This window comes from Stegodyphus dumicola, chromosome 3 (genome assembly GCF_044657685.1).
Source record: "Stegodyphus dumicola isolate Sdum_Otavi_A_Nest chromosome 3, ASM4465768v1".
NCBI lineage: Eukaryota > Metazoa > Arthropoda > Arachnida > Araneae > Eresidae > Stegodyphus > Stegodyphus dumicola.
In genome coordinates this window covers 227,758,152-227,786,020 of record NC_140770.1, presented here as the reverse complement: position 1 = coordinate 227,786,020, position 27,869 = coordinate 227,758,152, and the positions used below count along the sequence as shown (strand labels likewise).

General features: G+C 32.3%; 1 protein-coding gene across 1 annotated transcript; it reads left to right on the top strand.

Moving 5' to 3' along the window:
* Nucleotides 1–26,077, top strand: LOC118195973 (von Willebrand factor C and EGF domain-containing protein-like). Its single transcript, XM_035367322.2, has 7 exons — nt 1–151; nt 7,758–7,889; nt 9,941–10,144; nt 11,461–11,484; nt 16,213–16,428; nt 19,969–20,016; nt 25,822–26,077. The coding sequence occupies exons 1-7, from the start codon at nt 103–105 to the stop codon at nt 25,965–25,967; spliced, it is 819 nt and encodes a 272-aa protein (XP_035223213.1). The 5' UTR covers nt 1–102; the 3' UTR covers nt 25,968–26,077.
* The last annotated feature ends 1,792 nt before the right edge of the window (nt 26,078–27,869 follow it).

Below are 27,869 nucleotides of genomic sequence, written 5' to 3'. Positions count from 1 at the left end.
AAGAGTTAAGTCTATGACGTAATCTTTTGGGTTTTGCAGCGAACTATAAATTTAGTAGTAAGAAAAGCGTGTTGCGCAGAATCATTTTCTTGTGAGACAGCTATGGGTAGACGCTGCTACTTTTGGATATTCGCTCTTCTCCAAATTACATGTAAGCATTTTTGTTATCAAAAATTATTTTTCGATTTTTATTTGTAGTAAAATTAATACTTTTTAGTTTTTTCGTGACTATTAAATTTTCTCCTCGATCTCTAAAACTGTTCATTTGTCCCCTTTAAACGTAATAAAGAATTTCAGGAGCTACGATTTTTTCCTTCGTTAATTTTCTCCTTAACATACATCATTGATAAAAAGTGCTCTTTCTCTCATACGGAATTTAAATTTTAAACAAATTTATTAAAGTGTAATCTTTGTTATTACTAGAGGTAATATAAAATAGTAAATAAAAGTATATTCAATTTGCAATTTCCTGCTAAACACAAAACTTGAAAAACGTAAAGAGATTTAGCATTTAAAATAATATTCCGCATTTTAGAAATTCAGAATTCTGTCTGGTATAAGGCAGTACAGTTTCTCTGTACCTAAACGAAGTCATGCCTCTTAAAAAAAGAATTACTTATATTTTCCGTAAGAGACATGACTGGTTTTAGATGCAGTAAAAATAGTTCACTTTAGAATCTGTTTTAAGAACTGTAAAAATGATTTACTTGAATTGATTTTTTTTTTTCGTAAGACTTCTTCATACCTACATTCATACATTTTCTCGGTGAAAAAACTTTATTTCAAAAACTATTTCGTCGCGTAGAGAATTTTCCTTAACTTAAATTCGGAAGAATTCACTGCAGAAGACTTTACTTAAAATAGAAATGTTTGCATAGCGAAAGCATTCATGCCTAAAGCGAAAGCTTGAGTCGTTTACGCCAAACAAAAATTTTAAATGCAAAAATTAATTATATTTTGATATCAATAACTCATCTTGCATTCTCAGTGCGCAGTTTTAAAATAAGTATTTAATGTACCGTTAAAAATGACTTTAATACTTCATTGTTAAAGCGATCGCCTTTGGTAATATTCAAAAGGTAACTTAAAATGTTACTTCCTGAGAAATTATTAGAAACACATTCAAATGTTATTAAGAAGTAGCTGATATGTCTTTTTCTACGATAATTCGATGTTAACTTGGGGCATTGCTATTTACAGGAAATAAAAATTTTTAAATTTTGAAAATTATGTAAAATCAGTCGCTGAAATGGATATTTGATGTTTAATCATGAAATTCAAAGTTTGAAGCACGAAAAACATAAATTACAGTGCACGTTAGACTTAGTTCACAATAGCTCAGTATGTATATGGAAGTAGTATTTTAATTATTTGCGATGTAGTAAGAACAATCTTTCAAGTTCACCGTAGAGCGATCTTTATTATCTCCATTGTATAAAATGTAGATAAATTGATATTTTACGATATAACGAATCTGATTTTCTTACTTGTGAAATCTTGATAACACAAATGTAAATTAATGTTAATATTAGAAACTCCAAATCCATTCGCTAATTTTCCAGCGAAAGTGAAAAGCTGCGATAGATGTCACGATGTTAATGTACGTTATGCGTAATACTTTCCATTTGGCCCGCGTCAATCACTGTTGACTGGTGGCAACAATTAAACTGTAATTTTTTTTTCTTTTCAAATCTACCTTCCGTCAAATTTTGCATGTATCTTCAGCCCCAGAATATCAATGAAATCGGATATCGCGTACTAACCGTAAAAGAAGTTTGATCAGGCTTTTCGCTCAACAAAGGGTCGTATAATAAAACTGTATCACACTGATAAATCATTCTAAGTGCAAAGACGAAAATCTTATTTCAAATGTCTGCAATTACTTCTCAAAAAAGGAGTAAATTTGTTTTCTGGTAACATGTTCCCGAATCTCAAATTGTCACACTTTCTTCCTTATCTCAGAATATTTGGTGTAGTTTAAATTTTCAAGCCGGAAATGTTTGTTTTGTTATTTCATTTGTCTTAAAACACTGAAAAAAATGAGGTATTTGCCAAATTTATTAAATTACGTTTGCTGAGGGCTAGAATCATGAATAGCAAGACTAATAAAATGTAGAAAGGCACTTGTTTTGGTAGTTTGCCTATTTAAACTCTTTTTGTTTTACAATCTTCCGTAATATTCTTGAATTAATACGCGGCTAAAACTGATTTAAAAAAACTAAAACTGAAAAAGCTAAAGCTGATTTAAGACCCAATATTCGCCGAAAAACAAGGGGCACCTAATTGTAAACTTTTACTTTCACTTTAATTACTGAGAGAACCTTCATGCCAAGTTAAGATTTCCGGAATCCTCTATAATTTCGAATGTAAACAGGATTCCCTTCTATAGTCGCTAGGATAATGTTTTGCAAGCTCGTGAAATTGCTTTGTTTTAATGTCTGACACTACGTAACCCTGGTAGTTTGTTTAATCTTGATAGCTTGTCTGATTACTTATTCAAATCTTGGAAAAGATTGCTTGTATTAATGTTCATAGGTACCAGTGACCGAGCAAACTGTTAAACCCTGATAGTTAAGGCGAGTTAATTCCTGCTAATATACTGGTTGCATGAGTTTTTACCAATGTGCAGCATGAATCAACCAGTTTCCTTTACTGCCCCATGAAACATTCTTTTCTAGATTTACCCTTTTGACCTAGATCTCGTAGCGGTAATAAGCAAAATCAGCGAGGCACATTTGCCATTAAAGACAAAATAGGAATCTAGTAAAATATGTCAAAAATTTAAACTATTCTTCCAAAATTTGAGGAAAAATATCAGTTTTAGATCCGCGTAGATTTTAAATAAAGCTCTGCCAATTTCGCGATTATTTACTTAAAAACCCACTTTAGGAGCGATATTTAAGCCCGAAGCTTAAATCACTTTTGCTTAAGAGTATTCATTAGGTTTAAAAGTACTATGCTCTTACCGCAGCATAATTTCAAAGCGAAATTTCTTATGCAACATAAATGAATTGATTTCTTTCGAGAAATCAAGAACAAGAATCGGCAATGAATTGATTTCATTAATAACTGGCACCTGGCTTAAAAAATACTTGGTTAAATTTAATCGTGACACACAGTACTTCACATTTCGTCGCATATCGGCATTGAAGAAAAAAGAATGTTTCATTAGTATTCCTTGTCACTGATGAAAACACCGTACATTCAACCAAAGACAATGTGATAACGCTTTTGTACACTTAAACTATTCCGTATACTTATTCTGATACCAGACGGAAATTTAAAATTTTAATGCATTAAACAACCAAGATAAATTTTTCCTCAAAATGAATAAAGTTTCATAAATATTCAAAGACTTGTTATAAAAATGGCTAAGGCCTACTAATGGTCGAATGGATAGGATGTCTCAACACTAATAGTTCAACCCTTTCTTAAACCAAAGCTAACAGACTGGTTGCATAGTTTTCGTGGCTTATCCATGCGTAATTTGAGTATTAGCTAACTTCTTTAAATATCCTACAAAGGTATCCCTCACGTTAAATAATTTTTGCTTGCTTTGCGATAGTCTAAATCCAGGTGTTTCAGACAAACTGGTTTCACTGCATCAGTTTCGATATTATACTTTGTCGTATAGTTGGCACTTCTGTTGTTGAATATTTCCTCGGTGCTAAATGTCTCTGGTTTCTTTCCTGATAATTATCTACAATTATTCTCATTTGTTGACAACATCATCTCTCGATACCACTTTCTTCACTTTTTAAACTGAAATGGACCTTGATTTGAAATTTGTTGCAAACAGTTGAAGAAGCGTTTCTATTTCTCAAAACAAGAGCTGCTTTTCAAAAATTATACTGAAATAACCACCTCGTAAAATGAAACATAATATCAAAGCTGTAATAGCTACGCAGCCTGTGCTCATGCCGGAAAGAAATATGCCAGAACACAAACTTGGTTTGTTAGATTACGCATTCGTTTCGTTAATGCAGCACGATTTATTTTACTTATGGTGGCCACGAGATAACTATTGAGTTTTGAAAGCTAAAAGTTTCTTCAAATGTAATCTAATATTAAAATCGGTGGACGCAGTAAAATTAATGAAGTTAATTCACAAAAGAAAAATAACTTAAGCAGTATTCCTCCTTCACAGTGGTTTTTCTTAGAATTTTGTCTTGAAATTGGAGAATGCCCTTACTGCTGGTCCTGATCTTTCTGAATATAGTACAGAACCCAAATCTATGATTTCGTACTGAACTAGTATGAATTCTACAATATAGCTTACGTATATGATCTAAGTATAGAACCAAAGCTGCGAGAATAAACTAAGCTAAAATGCGCAAAAATGGCCCCGAAAATGTATGATATGAATTTTTCGATAAGTTATTTAAAATCGATAAATTACTTAAGACACAGCTTAACCATAATCTCTCCTAAAAAGCTGTTAAAAATCTTATTAAACTTTTTTCTCTACAGAAGCTATTCTTTAAGATGTTCCGTTGCCATGAGCATATAGCATACTTTTCTTACCACGACTTTCAAGCTATGGAGGTAGACTACAGTATATGATTAAGGATCAGCTTCACATCAACTGGAATTTTTCTACTGAAATATTCAGACTGTATGAAAGTTAGATCAGGTAGATTTAAAACTACGTCTGCTTAAAAATCTACGCGAAAATGAAGTGAAAATTTTTCAGTGAAATATCATAATTTTGAAGCCCTTAAAATTGTGCGAAGTTTCCTGTCTTGCAACCGAAAAATCTAAACGACTTAACGTTAAATGTTTTCCTGTAGAAAATCAACTACATCCAATCTCAATATGCATTCTTTTCAGATCTGTAAACGTTGATATTAATGATGTATTTCTACTACTGTTTTATTATATAATCTTGCTGTAGAAAATCTTTGTTGCTGTTGTTAGAAAGACCGGTTACTAGTAATTTGACAAGTTTTTAAAAAAATTTAGTCACCTACCCTTACTGCTACTTCAGAAGAAATCTAGAAGATTTCAATTGCTGTTTGAAATGTATCTGCACTGGTCGCGTGGCTAAAGCTGTGGAATACCCTTACTTCACCCGGAATCCGATTCTTATCTGCTGATGTGCTGGAGTTCTGTAAATCTTCGAAGCGTAATCCTAATAAGTTGGTCTTCCTAAAGCCCTCCACGAAAGCATCTCTTAAACAATGTTACGCAATTAACTGGCTTGTTCAAAATAGTTACCTTCTGCATAATTTAAACGGTGATAAAATTATTGATAAATCGCTAATGTATATATATCGAACCATAGCCAAACGGTCAGAAATCTGAAGCATTTTCTCCACTATTTGACATATCAAAAATCATTAGTATGAAAAACAAAATACTAATAAATGTAACAATGTGTGGCCTGCTCAGATCTCTCCACGTAACGGTGCGTATTACGTTGCATTATTAAATAAAACTCCAAAAACATTCTATGCAGCCTTCTCCGGAATTCGAACTCTGGAAATCCAAAGTTAATTGTTCTCTATTCACTTAACCGCTGACAATCGACAGTCAGTTTGTAGATTTCCTTGATACTTTTCCGATACCAAAACGCTTCATTAGCTTTAAAGATTTTCGGAAGATATTTTAAAGGTGTAACCATTCTCATGTAAAGTTTTTACTTTTAGCTGATTAACCTCTGCCAACACAGTAGGAAAGCTGCAGCTTTATCAGAAACTAATCTCCATAACATTTAGCTACTCATTCAAATTAACTTTTAGTGACTTGAACTAATCATTAAAATTAGTGATTTCTTACCTATTACGTAGTTATCTAATTTCAAACTTCTGTGTGCAAGATTACAATTATTTAATAGGAAGTAAAGCAAGCCTAAGTAGTCTACGTGATCATTGCATACATTTTTAATGTGCGAGCAACTTAGCAATTGAATATTTTACCGTTTCTTAACATATTAAGCGCTATTTCAAGTCATAGGTGATTGATAGTATACTTTCGCACAGCGTCAGTCACTGCTGAATGAAGATTTACAATTTTAAAAATTGTATTTGTTTGTCAAATCTCAATTTTTACACAAACCTCTGTCCGCCAGCATATCAATGAAATAGGATGTCGCTGGCTAAACGGAGAGGAAGCCAAAATAAGGCTTGGCGAAACGTGTTGACTCGCGTCTGATAGACTGAAAAATATATATCTATATATTCTTTCACTCGGCTTCACAATTTTGATCTTTTCTTTTATAGAACAACACCTGCCAAGCATTTTTCTGTAAAAGGATGTATACCCCAACGTTACCTATTGACCACCATTAAAATAAATGTGGTAGCCTTATCCTATAAAGCAATGCTCTTATTTCCAAAGTAATATTAATAAGATTTTCAGATACTATTCCGTTTTGAGGACCGTAAAAAAACTGCAGCGAAAATGTATGTGCAAAAGCGCCAAATCTAGCAAACGCGCCCATTTAACAGCGTGCCAAATCCAGCGTACGCGCTGATTTCAGATTGCGTAAGTTTATATAGTTCTATATTTCTTAAGACGCCATTGAAATACTAGTTTAATTTTTAAATCATTTTTTGATACCCTATGGATTTAACAATTTGAGAATTGCACATGAAGAAAAGTCTACAATAGAATTTTGGGTAAAGTGCAGATTCACCCACTGCTTGACGCGTTTTTAAGAATTGCACATACTCGGTATCCGTGTACACATCGACCTATTTTCACTTTAAAAAAAAATCTTAGATTTGCACAAAAATGTCACTGCGCATAGACTTTACCTATGTACACAACGACCTATTTTCACTTAAAAAGTAAAAGAAAATTGACAAAAATCCGATTGTTTTTACCCTTGTAAAAAGCGGCAAACAAATAAGTGAGCGATTCTGCACTTTACCGAGAATATTTTCAAAGAAAAGGCATCATTCATTATAGAAAATTACGTTTGAGCAACCAACGAGATGAAATTATGCTTTAGCGATAACTCGGTAGCGAAATAGCGATGCAGGCATCCATTCAGTTATGTTTAGCAATTTTTATATAAATTATAAAAATGATCTGAAATAGTTTTTTCTTGTGCTTCCATTCAGTCATATTTAGCCTTTTTTATATAAATTATAATAATAAAAAAGTACTATATGAAATTAACTTTTCATCTAAATTATAATAATAAAAAAGTACTATATGAAATTAACTTTTCATCTGAATTAAAATATCGATCTTAGATAGTTATTTACTATTATACTTTTCTTGCGTTCGTGTTGCAGCAATTATTTTTGGCAGCACTGGCATGAACAATAGTTTGGTGATTTTTACGGACCTCAAAACCAAATAGTACTGATTTTCCTCTATTTCATTCTATTTGTTGATATGAGGAACATGAGATATCAATTTCTTATGTATAGAAAATTTCGACAGTCAAAAATGAAGCTAAAAGTGTCAATTTCTAATTGAAATACTGGCGCTAATTTTCTAGAAAAATTTGTTTGAAATGTATTGTTACAACAGTAAACGTCCACTATTTCCAACAAAATCAACAGCAAAAATTTAAGAATTGCAATTTCAGAAATTATTGGGAAAGCCAATCCACGCGGTAAGTTTGCGACATTCTTTATTTCGCAAATGCAATATTTTAGCATCTAGAACTAAATAATTAAAATAAAAAATAAACTTAACCCAAGATTCAGCTTAAATGAAGTTTGATATTGTAATCAAACTAAACTTCATGACAAGAATCATTTCACATAACATATACATGCAAGTGTATTTCGTTTCTGTAGGTGCCGTTTCAAATTCTTGCGATTGGCGCTATTACCTTTACTACAAGGAAAAAAACTGCATTCCTATTTTAGGAAACGATGGATGTCCTGTGAAGTTCCGATGTTCACCTATACTTGAGGATATTCGTTTAAGTATGTAACAGGTTTCTATATTATACTCTCTATAGTATTAATTTCATAACTAAATTTTCTAAAATTTACAGTTTAATCTCATTTTCAATTTAATTTTTTGTGTGTTTTCAGTTTTAAGACTAATACTAAACATGCGCATAAAACCTTGTGTATCCTATGATGTGTCAATACGTTAAACAGTATTGGCATGCATTTTAAAGAATCTGATGATAATCAAACTAGTTAAATAACTTTCTCGTGTTTGGTATTTTCGCTGGATAAGTATTTATTTAGGAAAAGTATAAATGTAGCATAGCTTGTAGAGAAACTGCTGCACAGTTTAAAATAAAATCTATAGCTATTCCACTTTCGAAAAAGCGACAAATATTACGCTGTAAAATTTCTTGCCGAAAACTGGAACCTGACCATGATGTTATCTTCATACTTTTTCCAAAACTGGTATTCTTATCTAAATTGCCCCAGGTTTATGTTTTAAGATTCTTCTTAATCTTGTATAGGTGAATTACCACTTTCTATTAAAAGCTTAAAACTTCTTGGCCTTGCGAATGGACCTTGTTAAGTTTTTCTCGTTCTTCCTCGTTATACTCGCAAGCTAATGGAAAAATGATTTTCAAATAACTGACTTCATGAATGAGGAAACTCTGTTTATTTTCAGTATCTAATAAAATGATTGCTTCGTTCTAGTAAACTTAGTTTTCTAAAGGAGCTGCCTTGAGTAGGAATTCAAATGCAGAATGTATCATATTCTACTGCGAATTCAAGTTAATCTTTCAAAATAGGATCTTGGTAAGCCCGAAATGTACTTTGTCTTAATACTCTAATACGTTTTACCTAAGAGCATTTTTTAATGTAGGCTAATAAAACACAGCCTTCGCTAGGAAGTTAATCACAAAAACATCCATCACCTTAGATAATCCTCCACACCCACAATTACACACATTATTCAGTTTAAAATTTGTTGTATTTTACGACATGTATTTTCCAAGAAACTACAAAGTTTTGAAGGAAAATTTTTAAATGACTTCTCAACATTTTTAACAGATTTTCAACTTTAAATCTCAATTTTGTAGAATGACTTCAGTTAGTCACATTCCAATAAAATGTTTTGCATTTTTATGCAAAACGTTTCATCTCTATAAAAGTTGGAAAGTTCATATTAGTCTTTTCAGTATGAATTCGAATAAGAAATGTTTCGGATTCTAGTTTAAGTTCAAATAAATGTTTCTGATCCCAGTAGGGAGTCTAAACTTTAGTAAACAGGCAGTTTTTATGTCTCGCAGTGCTCTTTATCAGATAAAATTGGGATATTTCTCATATTTTGTACGTGATACAAATGGAAGCGAAATTATCATAAAGGACTTCGTAAGTAACATCATTGCTCAGGAAAATAGCCCTGAACAATAACCAAGTACGGGTAAAAGTATGGGGGCTCCCATCGATGTACCTTGGGTCAACTGGTGCCTTCCCATGCTAACTCTTTAAAAAATACAGGCTTGATAAAAATTTACTAAGAAAGTTTGAGGAAATGGGCAACTGAAGCTTTTCAAATGATCTACGGTTTACCTATTATGGTACATCGAGCAGTCCATTTGTACGCCCCGCATCCAGTATTTATTGAAAATGATTTAGATAAAGAATAAAGAGATTGTTCTATATATAGTCTCAATACAGTCTGAAATTCACAAATTAAACTGAATATCTGTTTTGATGTAACAAAAATAACAGATAAGCATAATTTTTGTAAACAGATAAGCATAATTTTTGTACACAGATAAGCATAATGAGTAATGGAAACACAATGTTATAATGAATTATAATACTAACGAGGTAGGTGTGTATGGGGTTATTTCAGTTATACAAGGTAGTTACACTTTATGAAGTTCACAAGTTGAGTCATTTTGTACATATTCACAGGATGCGAAAGTTCACTAGATCTATGCAGTGTGAAAACTAGCTTAACAAAGATCTCAACAATAATCAGTTAATCAGACTCCAACGAATTCTTAAACTTTGTGCTGTTAAATACTATAGTTCTTGATTTTATTCCATAGTGTGTTTTCATGGCGGCAAATACTATGCTCCCGGGGATTATCTCCAAGATATTGGGTCGTGCGCTACTTGCGAGTGTCACAATCATCAGAATGGTGCTTATGTCTCCTGCTCGAAAGATGTATGTAGTGACAGTCTTGTTATGCGCAATCAGTCTTGCTATGCGTATTATAAACCTGGAAGTTGCTGTCCTGAGGAAAACTGTCGTAAGCAATTACTTCTATCTATAGTAAAACAGAATTTTTTATTTTTCTTTATGTTGAGTCTGTTTTCATGCTTAAATTTTTAATTTTCTATTGTATATTGCCATCCTTCTTTCAAAGCGATTACATCTATGTGAAGCAAGTTACAAATAAAAACTCATTGTTTAAATGGCTTCCAAACGGATATTCTGATTACGTTATGTATGTAATACATGGCGTTATAAAAACATTAAATTACAATAGTAAAGTTATCAAATATGATGTAAATCACAGGAATTGGAAAACTATAAAGTAATAAATTTTATGTTAAAAAGCAAGATACTGTGTATTACTTTATTCAATTGAACTTTATGCTATCACAATATCGAAGTTGTATTAAGGATCTTGCGGAATTAAGTGTCAGGTCGTTTGGATGTTAAATGAATAATCTGGATACTCGATGAATAATCTTATCTCGCAGAGTGGCAGTCTTTGCCCGTGCTATGTAAATAAACGTTCTCACATCCGTAGTGGAACTGTGTCAAAGAATTGCAGAAATTAAGATGGCACACCTTTAGTCAAAGATGTACCTTGAAAATTAAACTAGAAATTGAGTGGAGAAGCGAAAGGAAAAGAATATTTCCTGCTTTAACAGAGATCGGTTTCAAACTTCTAGAAGGGAAGCTGATTCTTTTCATAGCCACATCTAGAAGACTATCCTACACAGTTAATAACATTTGACAACCTGAACACTAATTTTACGTATCTAAATTTATGGGTTCATATTTTAGTAAAAGTAATTATCGTAAATTGCGACTGATATGATTACAGGAACTCTATTCAGATGAGAACATACATTACACTGAAGATTGAGAAGTTATTAAGAGATCAACCTCAGGCTTTGATGGACATGAATAAAGCAAAAAAATAAAATCTTGTTCGTATTCTTTGAACTAATGTATCTTAGTTTCATAATTAACGAATCTTATTTAATTTGAGATTTTAAACACTGAAATTTTCTTTAAAGCTGAAATATGAATTTATCTGTAGATGAATTTTGCTTTACTATAAACGTGAGCCATATAAAAATAGGGTAGAATAACACCTGTCATCCTTACGCTTGTAAGAATCCAAATGCATAGTAAGCCAAAATTATTAATCCACAGAATGGTATCTGGTTTGAATAAATCTAGTCATGCATATCGTTCAAAATGTAATACTTTTTTATTAAATTTAAGTTTATTTTTTCTAAGAAAATCATAACTATCCCTAATTTATAACTTATTCACTATATGAATTTATTTTTACAAGATAAAAATTTGATCTCTTTCCTCTTTCAGCTCGCCTTGATGATTCAGACTCAAGTAAGTAACGTATCTTAATTCTTTGGAATAAACCTTTGATCACACTTCTAGAAATTAATTAGCCATTTGTTTTCTATGCGTTCATTTCAATTTTTAATAATAAAAGCAAAGATAAGTTTCAATCTTCATCTTAGTTTAAGGGAATATTAATGTATTTTGTAAAGCACTTAAAAGTATCTAGAAATCTGATAAAATTATGCAAAAAAGTATGAAGCCAGTACATACTCTTTCGGTGCTGTTTAGTTGCATGACATGAAAGAAGTGATCCATTCAGCTGCCCGAATAATATTCTATCCCCGTAAAACCAAAGGCGCGAAAAGTTTCTTCTCACACGCACCATGAGGATCTCTATACTTTCTGAAGATATCTAATGTCAGCCTTCCTTTTGAAAACATTTAGAAGCTGCTACTAAATTATATTTTTCTTTTCCAGCTTCTGTCTAAAATCCGTAACAGTTTTTAACTTTATTTTATAGCGCACCAAATCATGCTCCCTTGAAATTTGAAATTTTGTATTTTGCACTCAAACTTTACCGTTAAATACTTAACACGTTCCCTGCCGCGTGGGGCGTATGCGCCCCACGCTAAACTTTCCGTTCAAGCCATTTGGTATTATCATTGTAAAATGAAGAATTTTTTTAAAAATTCATTATGCAGTCAATTATGCTCATCTTAATACTACTGCTGATGCCCTCATTTAATCGTGGGCATTTTTTTTTTTATCGTCAGAAACAAAGTAATACAAATGTAAAGCGTGGGGCTCACACGGCCTGAACGGGAATTCTTAAAAAAACGGTCTGGCAGGGAACGTGTTAAGTAATTATTTTTCAGCTGTTTCGGCATGTAATTAGCAGTTATGCATTTCGAAAGGACGAACAAAATAAATTATCCCAACTAAGGCAACATATGAAACTTCCCTTGAATATGTTCATGGAATTTCTCCATTAGCTTGCATTCCACTTTCGATTTTATTTTTAATTTACACATTTTTCTTTCCTTATACTTTAATATATAACTTTTCCTGCCTAATACGGGCCACCAGCGGCCGAGCGGTAAAGACTCTGAACACTGGTAGTTCGGTCCGAAGTTCGAATCCCGCGAACGGGCTGGCTGCATGGGCTTTTTCGTGGTTTTTCCCATGTGTAACGTGTATACGAGCCAATTCCCCTTAGAAAGTCCTCCACGAAGGCATCCCTCCCCTTAGACAGATAGCCCTCGAGGCTTTGCCATAATCACACACGCACGTTTCCTGCCTAGTGCGTTGATCTTAATATATCTTTCCAGCATCTTTGCCTGAGGTATTCAATTTTTCAGTTCCCGAAATAAATCACTGTAATTGGTCTAAAACTTTTTTAAAATTCTTCTACCAGATTAAAAAGTTCTTAGAGGTTTCAGCAATATCAGTTTTAGCATTTCTGTTGAAGAAATATCAGTTTTAGCATTTCTGTTGAAGAAATATCAGTTTTAGCATTTCTGTTGAAGAAATATCAGTTTTAGCATTTCTGTTGAAGAAATATCAGTTTTAGCATTTCTGTTGAAGAAATATCAGTTTTAGCATTTCTGTTGAAGAAATATCAGTTTTAGCATTTCTGTTGAAGAAATATCAGTTTTAGCATTTCTGTTGAAGAAATATCAGTTTTAGCATTTCTGTTGAAGAAATATCAGTTTTAGCATTTCTGTTGAAGAAATATCAGTTTTAGCATTTCTGTTGAAGAAATATCAGTTTTAGCATTTCTGTTGAAGAAATATCTGCATTATATTTAGTCCATAGCCTAATATATAAGGAAATAGCTGCAAAGCTAACTAAGGGGAAAACATTTTTAAATACTTTCGAAGAACAAACTTGGAAAAATGTGTCTGTTATTATAACCTATGGCAAAAGTAAAGTACAGAGAAACTAAACAGCCGTTTGTAATAAATTTGATGGATAACGGCATGAATGTACATTCAATACGGAAAAAGAATATTTTATAAATTAAAAAAACATAAGTAAATGCAAGAAAAACAAGCACAAGTAAAGCTAAAAGGAACATACGAACTGCTAGACTACTAACTATAACAACAAAGTATTACGACTAAGCCCAGGAACAAGCAAAGAAAGTAAAACACTTCTAAACTAATAGTTTTAGATGTAAGTTTAAATATTTTAGCTGTGAAGTTAAATTTATTTCTATAAAGTTTTGACACAATGAAACTAACAATAGTTTGTGTCATGCAAAAGTATTGGTGAAACTAATTCCTATCGTTAGAAATATCTTCATTTCAACAATGATGCGTATGTTTATAATATAAGGAAGGTAATTATTAAAACATAAGAACTGAATGTATTACAAATTGCATCAGTTGGAGGTTATTAATAAGCACCACTTTTATAAATATTACTGAACTCTACTGGAAAATTTAATGTTATTAAAAGGAAGTGCACATAAAAAAATTAGTGAAAATATTTAAACGGTATCTTTAGTACCTTTTGATGTATTTCAAATAACATTAAAGGTAATAAAGATAACCGTTCCTTGCTTTTAAATTGCTCAATTATATAAGTTTGGCAAGTTTTAATTTGGAAAATAAAGAACTTGTCACATCTAATGGTATCATCTCTGAAATCGAACAATTTTCTTCCTAAAACGGCAAAGCTTCTCAGACTGAGGATAACAAATGCATATTAACATAATGCCATTCAGAGAATTGAAATGCTAAGTTATAGACGCTTAATAACTACCAGCCGTTAAATGGCGCTTCTGCCATCTTGACACTACGAAATAGATTTATTTCTGCACGTTAAAGAAACATTTAAGAAAGCTAAGTAATTAAGCCTAGTCTTGTCTAATGTAGCATTTGATACATGTAAATTGCGTGTGCATATATTTGAGAACATAACAGTTCTGCATTAAAACTTTCAAAACATTCAGATCAGTTATTTACGAATATCTGCTATATAAGCTACGCAAAATTATGTGTAGTAAACTAGAAAATAAAGTTGAAATAAAATAAAGAGCATCAAGAAAAAAATGAAGGCTTAACATATTTCTAACCATTTCTACGAGTCGTATGGTCAGTTACGTATAATAAAATTATTGAAATAGACTTGTTAATCTTCATCTAGATAGGAAGAATAATATAAACTGCTAGACACATCGATATTTGTCCTCTAAAATCGGGCATTTCGTAAGTTAATGTATAATCCGAGATATGTATATAAGCAATCGGAAGCTTGAAAGTTCTCGTAGGAAGGTTTCAAATTTCAAGTTCTTGGTTCTTCTAAGAGGTACAAAAAAAGTAAGATAAACTTTACTGTATTTAATTTTTACTTTAGCTGATAACATTTTCATTTAATGCAACGTTTTTACTAAATCTGAAAGACGAAAATAGGTTTTGCAGTCTCGGATGTCCCGTTTATAAACTGACAACTTTTAGCAGCAACACTTTTTTTGACACCCTTTTCTTATTGGAAATGCAATCTTGTTAGAAATAAGGAGAAATAAAAGCGAAGTATCGCAGTGCGTAGCTTTTCAAAGATTTTCTTCTGTGGGGATTATTTTTTCATATTAAGGGAATATACAGGAAGTTAGATATTTTTCCTTATTTTCGGTAATTGATACAGTAAGTTTTCAAAGCATTTTGACGCCATTAGTGGTTGAGTGGTTAAGATCTTTGATAGCTTTGAGTTCAGTCTGGCGTGAACGGACTGACTGCATGGTAGGTTTTCATATTACACATAGGAGAAAAGCATGAATACTAGCCAGGTTTTCTTAGAATGTCTTAGATGAAGGCATCCTTCCTCCTAGGAGGATAGGCCTCTTATATTTTGTCGTATTCCACTAATCTAAACTTTAAAGAATTTCGTTAGCTGAAAAATAAGTTGGCCAAAATAAATTGGTCTTTTATTATCCAATATTTAATAAACATTGGTTCCTAGCTTAGGTTACTGATTTTTGGATCTTATTCAAATAAGCTAAATTTAGAAAGGTGCTAAAATCAGCAGAATGGAAATTAAGCTCGCTGTTCTTTGTGGAATGATCATAGAGTAACTTGAAGAAAGCAAAGGCAATTTACTGTTTCCTGCTGTATAATGATATTCATTTACACTTTTCATAATTCATTTTCTTGCTTTTAGAAATGTAGCTGTGATTTAGGTCCTCTTAGAAAACTACGAATTAATATATGAAATACGAAGTTTATGAAAAAACTGTAGATTAAGTTTGACTATTTGAATGAACGATTTCTGGAAATTTAGCTCATGTATTTACAGAGAATATTTCTGTTTATCTTAGTTGGAATTCTGCGCAACTTAGTCAAGCTGAAATTTTCCCTCATGTTTACATAGCACTTTTAATTAACTATTCAGGCTAGCAATTTTTGACTCAAGCAACAACTCTGAGAAATTCGTGCTCGTGAATAATTAAATCTCGAAGAGGCTTGTGAACTGAAAATATCTAAATTGAAAACATTTAAGCTGATGAGTCTTCAGAATTTTTATCCTATGGCCAAACACTTGCTTCTTAAGCATACGTCGGGAACAGGGGAGCCCATGTGCCATTAAGCCGGCTTATTAACCAAAAGCATTGCCTAGGATGCTTTAGAAGCGGGATATAGAACAGATATCTTTGCATTGTATAAATGTTGAAAAGTTCCTTAATTCAAAATGGATTTGAATAGTTTAAGCTATGATAAGTGGTTATCAATGTTTTTAATATTTCTTAAAATTCCGTTACATTTTTAATTTTAGTTACGGGCTGTACGTATATGGGAGTATCGTACAAATTTGGAGACATCATGAAAACAAAAGATCCATGTAAAGTATGCATTTGTTCAGAACAGTGGTCTAATGAAGATGAATGTCAGAACATCAACTGCTTAGAGCCCATATATGGCTTTCACATCAGGAATGGATGCCTGCTTATATTCCAAGAAGATGTATGCTGTTTCATCTCGATATATTGTGGTAAGACTTGGCAAAAAATCAATTCTACTTGCATTGTGGAAATCTTGCTAATTAAGAGTGAAAGCCAATTTCTCAAATTATCAATGACATTGTTTTAATTTATGTCAAATTCATACGAATAAATTGGGAAACCCAACTAATTTTTTACTCGCTGAATTTTTAGCTGATGCTTCAATTTTAAAACAAAACGATATGCACTAAATATTTTCGTTTATTAATTTCATTGTCAAACATTGTAAATTTTTCAAAATACATAGGATAATTACCAAATTAAAAAATTATTTGTATAAATACATTATCCGTTTTTATAGTAAAACAGTAAACTTTAATTTGTATAGGTCCTAAATTTGAACAATCTTTTTAATTTTCCTCGTAACAAATTACATCAAACTGTTTTATTCGACCAAAAATTACGAATTTTAATATAAAATAGCTTCTTAAATACATATTGTAATACTCTATTAGTTAAGCCTCTAAAAAAATAAAACTTAACAATGAGCATAATTTTATTTGGCTAGAAGAATCAGGTAAGAAATTCCCATATCTGGGGACTGAGCAATTAAATTTCTACTGAATTGGATGAAATTCAAAATGAACTTGGGAACCTAAACTATTCTAAAACCGAATACTTTTAGAGCCTTTTGGTTGAGACAAAGCTTTCTCTCAGTTCCACACTTCATGATTTTTGAAATGGACCGGAGAGTCGTTTCGTAACTAAACAAAAAACCTTAAACTTTGGACTGCACGAAGAAACTTTTACTCATGAAATTTCTTTAAAATGTGGTTAGAAATATTGCTTAAATCAAACTTTAATGGTTTTAATTTTTAACTTGATCTTACTTCCTCTATAAGTAACACATCCTCTAGCTGTCATGAGAACGAATAATCATAAAATATAAACTAACTAAACGTTCTATATTGTGTGAGACAGTTCCCCCTTCAGAAATGCCCCAGAAAATGTGCTGCATTTTATAACCATTTCAACACTTTGTAAATATTGTTGACATAAATGTAGGTAGGTGCGTTTTCATGTCGTCTTTTTTTTATGACATCAGAAATACATTCAGTAAACGAATATTCGCCCTTTCCGGATAAATTTTTGTGAACTCAGGTACACAAAGACTGGTTTGAAAACTTACTTTTAGTTCCAGCTGCGTTTTGTATCTACGAAAGTAGGTAATGAAATCAAATCATTTGTAAAATTTCAGATGCATCACCTTTCGAATGCTCTGTACGCAAATGAGGAAAATTTACTTTTCGACATAAAATGCTTTGGTGAAGAATGATCTGAAAATAAATTGTTCAATGAAACATTGTATTTCGAAAGCTATGAAATAAAATTTAAGCGAATTTCTCGGTATAAAATTAACCGTGTAAGGTACAGCAAGACTTGTTTCCATAATCATACGGTTTCTTCCAAATCACTGAACATTAATAATTGAACTCAGTTGACTAAGAACTGCAGCAACATAACGTATACTTCGATAACATTCTAAATTCTCTTCTGATAATCACCTTATCTTCCCCTTCCATATTTATACTAAATCACCTTTACAATAAAGTAAAAGTATTTGATAAAAGCATTTAAAATATTTTGTAAATTGGGAGCTATGTGGTAACGTGAAACAAAATTACATTTCAGAACAGAATTTACCCTAATTTAGGAGAAAACATTCGGAAAACTAATTGATGGATATTAAAATCCTGGACTTCATCCTCGGATCAAAACTCACGGTTTTTTCTGCCGCTGATTAACTGAAATACAAAATTTTTCATTTCTTTAGGATAATTCTTTCAATAGTCTTGAAATACTATTTCCTTTTAGAGTTTGAAATCTGATACAAAGTATTGCCATCCCAACACGCAGCTAAGAAACTACTCAATAACTGGAAGAAAAACGATGTTCAAATATGCATGTAAATTTCAGTATCTACACTTTAACAGTTCAATTTTAACCCTTTGCACTCAAGAGGCGACTTTTGAGAGGTGATCATGTGATTTGATGCCGCAAATCGAGAGATGACTCTCACTCACCACTTAGTTTGATGCGGAGACTGGATGCGCGGCAATAACTGTTTACGTTTAGTTTCTTTGAAGCGAGTTTGTATGTTCTTTCTATAAAATCTTATGAAGTGTAAAATGATACCCCTCTAAATGAAGATAACATTTTCTTACCTGAAATCTTATCTTTCCTTACCTATCTCAAAGTCTGTTCTCGGAGAAATGAACCCGGAAAAGGCATCAAACCACATATTATTGTTATACTTACTCCGACAAGCCGGGCATGCATCTTGGGAATTGTTACATGAAATATCATATACAGAAAAATTAGAGACTAATGTTTAAGAAATTATGTTTATAAAGGTGTAAAGATATAAAATGTTAAAATATAAAAAATTTATACATTTGTGTGTATAATGATTTTAAGTTGCTGATAAGAAATGAGTCAAAAAGGCTGTGAAACGTCTCGAGTTGGTGGTGCACGGCGCGAAAAAGACAGAGTGCAAAGGATTAATAGAATTAAATTGTATCCAAATTCTCGGATCGGCTGTATAGTGCATCAACAAAACGCAGGGAAATAACTTTCGCAGTTATGACCTTCATTTTTGGTAAGGTATCAAGAAACGTAATTGTGTTAATACGGGAAGTTATTATAGTCGTTTTTTTCCACATGCTTTGGTCTATAGAACAGAAAGATGGAACAATACCCTAATGTGAAGTTTTGCGTTAATTTTAACATTGCTTAGGCAAACCTTTGGCAATGAGGCAATGTGTCGTAGGTTTCGAGTAGTACAAATGCTTCAAAAGTAGAACTTCCCTTGAAGCGAACTGTGGAAGACTCCTCGAGCACCACCCTTGAAAATATGAAACAAATTCTGAAACTTGTACATGTGAATCAATACAGTATTATTAACGACATTGCAGACGTATGCGCAATGGATCTATTCAGACAATCATGATGTCGATGCCAAGTTTGTCCTCCGGTCTGCCGGTCAGAAGTAACATCGTGTTACAGAACTTCTTGAGCGTATCCTGGATAATTAATCCTTCACGTCCAGAATCATCGGTGAGTCGCCGTCGTCATGCCATGATGTTTACGTGCAATAAATATCTTTTCTGTATTTGATTTCCTTCATGGTGTTGCAGTTTTAATAACCAGGTGAGCAGTTTCCTATGTCATACTGATAAATTTTTAGTTATTTGCTTGTATATCAAAAATTTAGAAACTCGGTAAATTTAGAATTTTTAAAAATTTCAAATAATATTACAAAAATACGGAGTTTTTTTTTTTTTGGTTGCTCCACAACGATATGCTCGATTTTTTTTTTTTTTTTTTTTTTTTTTTTCGACTTGAAAATTTTGTATTAAATTTCTAAATAGTCTCTTCGCTGGATTTATTTCAAAGCCATATTTTCGGTATAGATTATTTCTATTGCGCGTATAATTTCTATTTATCGAAAATGCTTTCATAATCTTAGAGATGCTCACTGTTGCATGTGATTTAACTAAATTATCAATAACTATTTTTTGTTTTTGCAGGCACTATCTACACTAAAGACCCTAAAGTCCCCATCACGTCAAACACAGGTATTTTTTGTTTTCAATGAAAGTAGTATAGATTTTACATAAGGTGTTTCAAAATTAATGGAACAAACCCTTAAGTGATAAATCGATCACTGCGTGTAATGCATGGTCACATATAAAGTGGTAGCTGCTTCAATACTTTTCCAGTCTGCAAAATCTTTAGCAATGCGAAGACGGACAGCTTTCAAGCATGCATGTAAAATTGGATCGCACCGTCATTTTTTCCTTAATTTTATTTTTGTATTTCGTATGCTATCTTAACCTGGTTTCGCTTCTTAACTAAGTTTTATTCGAAGTTCTTAGTATAGTGTTTATACAGCTCTCTTCGCGCTGTAAAATCGTTGAACACTTATGCTGACCGAGCTCAAATCCTGGTAAACGGACTGGCTACATGAAGAAAACCACGAACTTCCATGTGTAATGTGAATACGAGGCAGATTCCTTTTAAAATTTCTCCATGAAGACATCTCTATCCTTGTACCTTTTGACTGAGATGGGCAGTTTTATTACTTCCATTCCTCACCATTCTCTCAGAGGGACACTCGGCTCCAAACTTGGTTTACATAATGAGTTTTCACTTCTCTTTTTTTATACTGAACCTGCGACGTTGGCGATTTTTTAGTTTACAGATAAAAACTCAAAACTCTTGAATAATTAGAGACTTGAAATGGATCTGTATGTATGTAAGTGAGAATATGAACATCTCTTTGTGTTCCAAAGTACTATAAATGTAATGAAAAGTTTCCTTCAGCCCCCTAAACACTTGCGTGCGACCGTACATTCATTCGTGAAGTGTTTGTTTTGTGGTGTATCATCACTCCTTAAAGCTTATTTCTTTCATTTTGAAATATTATGTGTATGTTCTCAAACTTAAATGCAGGAGTAAATTTAGTAATTTCTTAATTTAATAACTGAATTTAATTTAGTAATTGATTTCTTTCAACAAATGGTAGTAAAATATTCAGGGAAATATCTTCTCGATTTCTATGTATTTTTAATTTTGGAAACTAATTATGCTTGTCTAAAAGTTTTGGTTTTTTATTGTATTAACAGTTCTTGCCCTTTATAAACTTTGAGACAACAGTTTAATCAAGTTTTCAATAAATTTAGATTCTATATTTAAAGAAATCCAATTCGCAAAAGCGGTGATATTGAAGTGTTGTAGCTGTTTAAACCATTGACATGAATTCTCTTAATTGTGTGTGAAAAAAAGACAAATTCCTGACTTTAAATAAAGCCAGGAATTTGCAACTGAGCATTTAGAATTAATTGTATCTGAAATACCGCAATGTTAAAATTAAAAAAAATTAAATCATTTTTCTGAAGGAAGATTATCGATCTTTCTTCAAAAATAATTTTCAACTTTTCCAATAATCTGTCTTGGTGTTTTATCCAGTGTATATGCTTTTCATGCGTAATCATACAAGATTCAATCCAAGCTTCAAACCTGAAATGTAATAACCGATGCCTATGAATTTTTTCTGAAGTATCTTCAGATAATCTTCATTGTCTGTACCTTCAATGAAAACTAATTTCGCAACCCCACTCTATAAATCTATTCATCTGTACCAATTACTGAAATAGGAGTTTAAATATCGGTCTTTCAACCGCATTCAAATCTCAGCTAAGAGTTATTTCAAAGTCAAAGAAAAGCATTCTTGGTTCCCTTCTCCTCGGAACATTCATGAGCCTCTCTCCCTTTAAGCAGACTGGCTTAATGTTTTGTGAAATAGATTAAAAACCATAAATCTTAGATATCGGCTGCATATTTAGGTACGATATCAAGGAAAAAGTCTTCAAATCAGACTGAGTTAAATAAACAGAAAGCCTTAAAAAGCAAAATTTTTGGCTCGCATGAATATTGTTTTACTAAAACAGGTTACATTTATTTCAATTATTATACTTGACTAGATTTGGGAAAAAACGATTGAAATTAAAATCCTATGGCTTGATTTAAATGTTGAGTTAAGGTTTTTCAAGAATCAATGGCCGCATTGAGACATCTCTCTGATGTTAGACTAGTTCTCGAGGTATCGGACTGCATAAAGTATGTCTTGATCTAATTACATCCTAGTTCTCATTTTTTGATCGTATAAATTCCTACAGCCTTAGGCATTGTTATTTATTTATATGATTTCTTCTGTAATTTTTTAAAGTGCCAGATATGATTTTTAAGTTACTATGTTCATTGATGAAGCCTTTTTGGTATAAAATCATATTTTCCGAAAATGAACTAAGCTATACATTTTATTCTATAACTAAGAATTAAGCTGTTCTCAAAAGCTCTAAAATTTTCCCTTTCCTCTTAATTGCAAGTCATTGACTTTCTTTCCGTTTTTGATATAACGCTTTGATTGGTAGACGAAGTTTCTTAGAATTTAATGCCAATATGACACCATCGGAACTAATTTCTAATCTCTTGCTAACTTGTGGTCCAAAATTTTGTTGAATCATACTCTTCGGTGTCCGTTTAAATGGATGGCTGAGTATTATAATAAAAAAGTTTATTTTCCAAATTATTTCCAGAACTCCTGCAAATTTTAACAATTGCTATTAAACTCCAAAGTTGTCATATGTTTCCCAGTGCATAATGGTTGCTCTTGCTGTTTCAAATGGAAATTTTTGCAAGGTTAACGTTAATAATTGCAAGTAAATCTGTCGCGTTTCTACCGATACTTGGATTGCGACCAATTCTTTTCTCATTATCAAATTCTTTAACGAATGAATTTACCAAATAAAATAATTAGCTCATCGTACCTTTCAAGCTCGTATATTTGGTACTATAACACATATGAACTACCAATAGAGATATATAGGAATCAAAATGCTTAAAGCATTGGATAACGAGCGTGATTAATTTAACATCGAATTAGTTTTTTGTATTGCTTACAGTGGCCATTGCTTAGATCAGCGTGTTCCAACCCTCAGCCCTCTTATTCATTTTGTTGGCACTTGCCCTTCTTTACTGGAAAAGAACTTTTCAACATTTGGAAAAATAAGACCCTTCTTAATGCTTTAAATAATGAATATAATTATATGAAATATAATAAAAATTATAAGGCTCGGACAATGAAAACTGTTGTAAATATTTTAAATTCAATAAGGGGAGGCAAAGCCCAGACACAGAGCATTTATTGCATTTGTGGATTTTGGATGCTGAGTATGGTGACATTTCATTGTACTGTCAAGTGTGCTAGCTGAGTGCTGAAAATTGTCTGCAACAGTGTTTTGGGTTGAGGAAAATCTTGCTTTTCTGAAAGATTTAAAAATGTTTGATGTCTAAATGTTTTAAACTAGAAACTACAAGGTAGAAAACAAAATATATCCCAACTTTATGGATATACAGAAGACTTTAGCAAAAAAAATTAATGTAATGCAAGTTGCACTGAAGGCAAATAATACGGCACACTTCACATTTTGTCAGCAGCTAAAAGAAAATGAGACAAATTTTAGTATGTTTCATGAAATAATTATCGATATTAAAAAAGAGTTCAAGGACAGATTCCTGAATTTTGATTCTTTAAAAATAACTTTCATTGTTAAACAACTCCATGGAGATTGAAGTAATTGAGGTTCCTTGCGACCTTCAAATGGAAATTTGCGATTCTTCAGGCAGATCTATTCTCCCAAACTAAATGGTGTGATGTCACTGAACATTTCTGGAAACTGATTTCTAAAGAACATTTTCCCAAACTACATAAATTCTCTTTTGCAAATGTTACCGCTGTTTGGCAGTACATATGCATATGAAAGTGCTTTTTCTGCTCTCAAACAAATTAAATCAAAAAAGAGAAATCTCACTGAAAGTGCTTCACTGGAATCAAGCCTGAGACTTGCTGAAATTACAGTGGACATTGACAAATTTGCAGCAAAAATGCAGTGCCAATCATCACATTTATTTCTATACTGTAAAATAAAGTGATATATTAAGCTATTGATTTATATGTAATTCATTTTCTTTCTTTAATGTCTTTGGCCCTCACGATACGTTTTATTAGCCCCTCGGGTAACTAAAGGCTGGACCACATTGGCTTGCATATTGTGGTCATTGCTTAGATGTTGTTTAGATATTGTATTAATTGTTCAAATTTATTGCCTTAGCCTACCACAACCATGCAGTACGATTGCTGAATATTAATAACCCAAACCTTTTTCGTATTCGGGCCAAATGGCTGACTAGTTTCCCTTGAAATTACTTGTATGTTGGTCATAATCTAATCCTTTAAGTGGCTGGGAAGCATAAGTGAAGAGCAAAATCAGGCTTGCAAAAAAGCTTTTACATTAAATACTTCAAGCAGTAGATACTTTCAGAACATGTAGGCAACTGAAGAGAAACATTTTTGCTTTACAACAAAGGATGACTAACTTCTCTATAATAGAGATATAAACTTTACACTGACAAGCATTCACTACCGTTACATATTTCTAAGCAATGTAGCAACTCAACGTAGCCCTTTCTAGAAATTTCCGGTTAAGAATTTGGGAAGGTAGCCTTATGAACATTTTTTGTATAATACAATGATAGTTTATTCAGAATGATTAGAAATTCATTTTATTGGGTATCAGTGTCTCTAGACTAGGGTTGTAATTTTTTGTCTCCCTTCAGAGGAGTTAGAAGTTAGCTTTAAATTTGTCACTTTATTTTTCATCTGCTACTGAACGAGCGGCTAAGGCAGCTGATGATTTACCACGAACCCTATTCGCAATTATTTAAACAGCTGGATTGATAAATTCAATTGGTATCCAGCATATATAGTATAAATACGAATTTGGATCCTTTAAAATCCTGCACAAGAAATCTTATAGTACTACCAGAACTTTGTATAGCCCAATATCTTAACTCTTATCTTTTATAGCCCAATCTATTTACGTACATTCAGTTCCTGCTTGCTTCTAAGTGAAAGCCTCATTTTCATAATGTAATTATGATGGAAAGTAAGTTTTCATTTTTTCGCTTGAAAGACTATTTTAGGAATGCAGAAGATTCAATAAGTAGTCTCTTTGTAGTAAATAATGTGATTTAAAAACATCTAATCTGAAACTGTGATAATATAATTGTTGCGTTAAAAATTAAGACTGATTTGGATGGAAAGTTGCAACCTTCAGGAAATGAATGAGACTGAAAACAAGGCTTTAAATCTATAAACTAGTTAATTTTAATAGGTTTCTTGCATTTTCTTAGAATGCAGAAAAAGGCAAAACAATTTTCCTTTGTAAATTTATTTTCAACGGCTTTCATTATACAAGGTGCCCAAAACAGAATGAGATGTTCGAAATCGACGTATTTATTGCACTGTGGTTTACGTAGCGAGAAAGACCAGCGCGGAGCGGGTTTTAACATCTAGATTTTGGGGGCTCGAATTGCGAAAATGATAGAGGTTGTCATACCAGTTGTCCTTTTCGACATGTGGAATGAGCGAATATAGAAATGGTGCTAACACAGATGTGTACTAAATACCGAGTAATAATTTAAATAATGTTCAGTTCTTTGGGAGATTTTACTTCCCCTAATTATTCTTAGAAATTCGTGGACTTGAGATGAAAAGTAAATGTCATAAATGTTAGCCCCCGAATTAAGATAAATTTAAAACAGTTACTTTTTATCTTAATTCGGGGACTTGAGATAAATTTCAGTTACTTTTTATCTAAAATTCCACCTCTGAGTTCTACACGTCTTAGGGAATTCGAACTTTTAAATGCAGTTTGTTGAATAGATAATGAGTTTTCCTTTCAGCAGCAACTTCCATAACATTCATTGTAACATGCTGTAAATGTAAAATGAAGTAATTTTTTTCTCTTATTTTACAGAAGATTTGTGTCTATATGGAGGAGAATATTACGAGCGTGGAACTGTAGCTTTTCTAAATGATGATCCAGAACAGCTCACTACATGCACATGTAAAGTACCTCCAGATTTCACATGCGTCAGAAAAGCTTTTTACCGAAACCAATAAGGAAATGTAGAGTTCATTATCCAAAATATGAATAAGTATCGAGCACAAAATTAAGCGTGTTAGCTGTCTCCCAAATTTCTTCAAATTCCAATAAATGCTTCACAAAATTATCAGAGTATTTGCTTTTACTAATATCAGTTTCACACTTCCTCAAAAAGCACCAAAAAATTTCTTTACTAAAATTGTTTCTCAAGTCTTTAAAATTAAGCTCTTTTTTATTCCAGCTTCAGCAACAGGATTTCTTTAAAAATGGATTCGAAGATCCATTTTTCGATATTGCAAAAACAGCCTTTTTTTCAAACAGCCTTTTTGATGGCTATGGTCAATGAATATTGCAAAGCTGGTATTTCAAACTTTCGTCTGCAGTTTCTTTTATACAAGGAACGAATCGTGAATTCAAAGCACGTAAATTGTATTAGGCTTCGAGCTTTTTAAAGATGTAGATAACTGAATTAAAAACATTTGTTCTTTGCAAGATCTGTACATTTTTCCACAGATAAATTACTCGTACTTAATATCCTAACTAAATTGCTTGTCTGAAAACATAATTGTGAATTATAGGTACATTCGGAACGTTAAGAATAACTAATTTGTCTACTTTTAAAAATTAAGAACTTGTATCATTATTGGGTTTGGGGAGTAACGCAGTCTTGCTCATCCTCAACCTGAAATTCTCTTTACAAATATTTCAGGTAAACCATCTTGAGATGAATATTAAACGTGACATTAACTGGATCTCTATCAGATACTTCAAGAAATTATTAGTTAATAAACATTCTACTGACCAGCTTTTCCTACTGGAAAAAAATTACATGGTTAGCATTATACAACTTGGAAGTTTGTGTAAATTTAAAAATTTACAGAACTCTATACTACATAATAGTAAAGGGCAAAAACATGTACCTACAAGGCCTGCCTTCGGCCATAGTTCTTTAGTTGCACTGAAAGTTAACATGGAAAACAAACTAAGCAAAAGATTCATTATTCTCATGCTTTCCTTTTTCCTTCGAGTAAAAATCTGAATGAAGACTCCCAAAAGAATGCAGTTTCTCATTAGGTCGCGGAAGATAGGATCATTCCATCGCACACCAAATTAAGTCTGAAAACGTGTTCGGATAATACACCATATGCAGTGGCAAACTGCATCAAGCGCAATATCTTGTTGCTGAAACGAGATCAACCTGACAGAAAAGCGGAGTTTAATATTTATACCCGCAAAAGCAATTTACGTAGAGCGCTACTGTTGGTAATTTCCTTCACTTTCCGACTTGACTGGTAGAATTTCTGTTTCTCCAGAAAATCGTCAAAATCGGTTTTTCTTCATTCAAAGAGAAATATTAGTCGACCGGATCTCCATGGTATCATAGTATTCCCAATTTTTCTTTTTAATAATCTCCGAAAAAAATCACGTCGGTCAGTCCGCACATCCACACAAATTCTCTCTCGTATTTATTCATTCTGCTTTCCCTTTTCAGATATTTTCACACTTTCCACCATTATCACCAATGAAGTGTGCAGACGTTAACCCTTCTTTGATAGAGGAATACTGTAGAACGCCTAGAAGCTGATCAGGAACCGAATCATCGCATGAGAAGAACAAAAAATGGTGCAACTAACGATTACCATTTAATGCCGAGCAGAAAACACTGTCTCACACCGAGCAAAGGAAGACAAAAGTCAATTCGCGAAGAATGCATTCTAAAAATAATTAAAGTTATAACTATAATATGTTTAAAAACGACAGCTCCCACAAAAGCTACAACCTAAACTGTTAAAAGGAAAATTCTTTCATCAACACACGAAAAGAACTTTCCGCCTGTTTTATTCATTGTCTTAATATCAACTCCGTTGGTTATTTTCATAGTCAAATAAATATATACAATAGTACCATAATACATACCA

Bases quoted from the DNA above. Each gene is read 5' to 3' on its own strand.
- LOC118195973 (XM_035367322.2), top strand. From the start codon at position 103: ATGGGTAGACGCTGCTACTTTTGGATATTCGCTCTTCTCCAAATTACA. The intron at 10,145-11,460 runs GTAAGCAATTAC...TTCCTCTTTCAG, and splicing joins CTGTCCTGAGGAAAACTGTC to CTCGCCTTGATGATTCAGAC. The intron at 11,485-16,212 runs GTAAGTAACGTA...TTTTAATTTTAG, and splicing joins CCTTGATGATTCAGACTCAA to TTACGGGCTGTACGTATATG.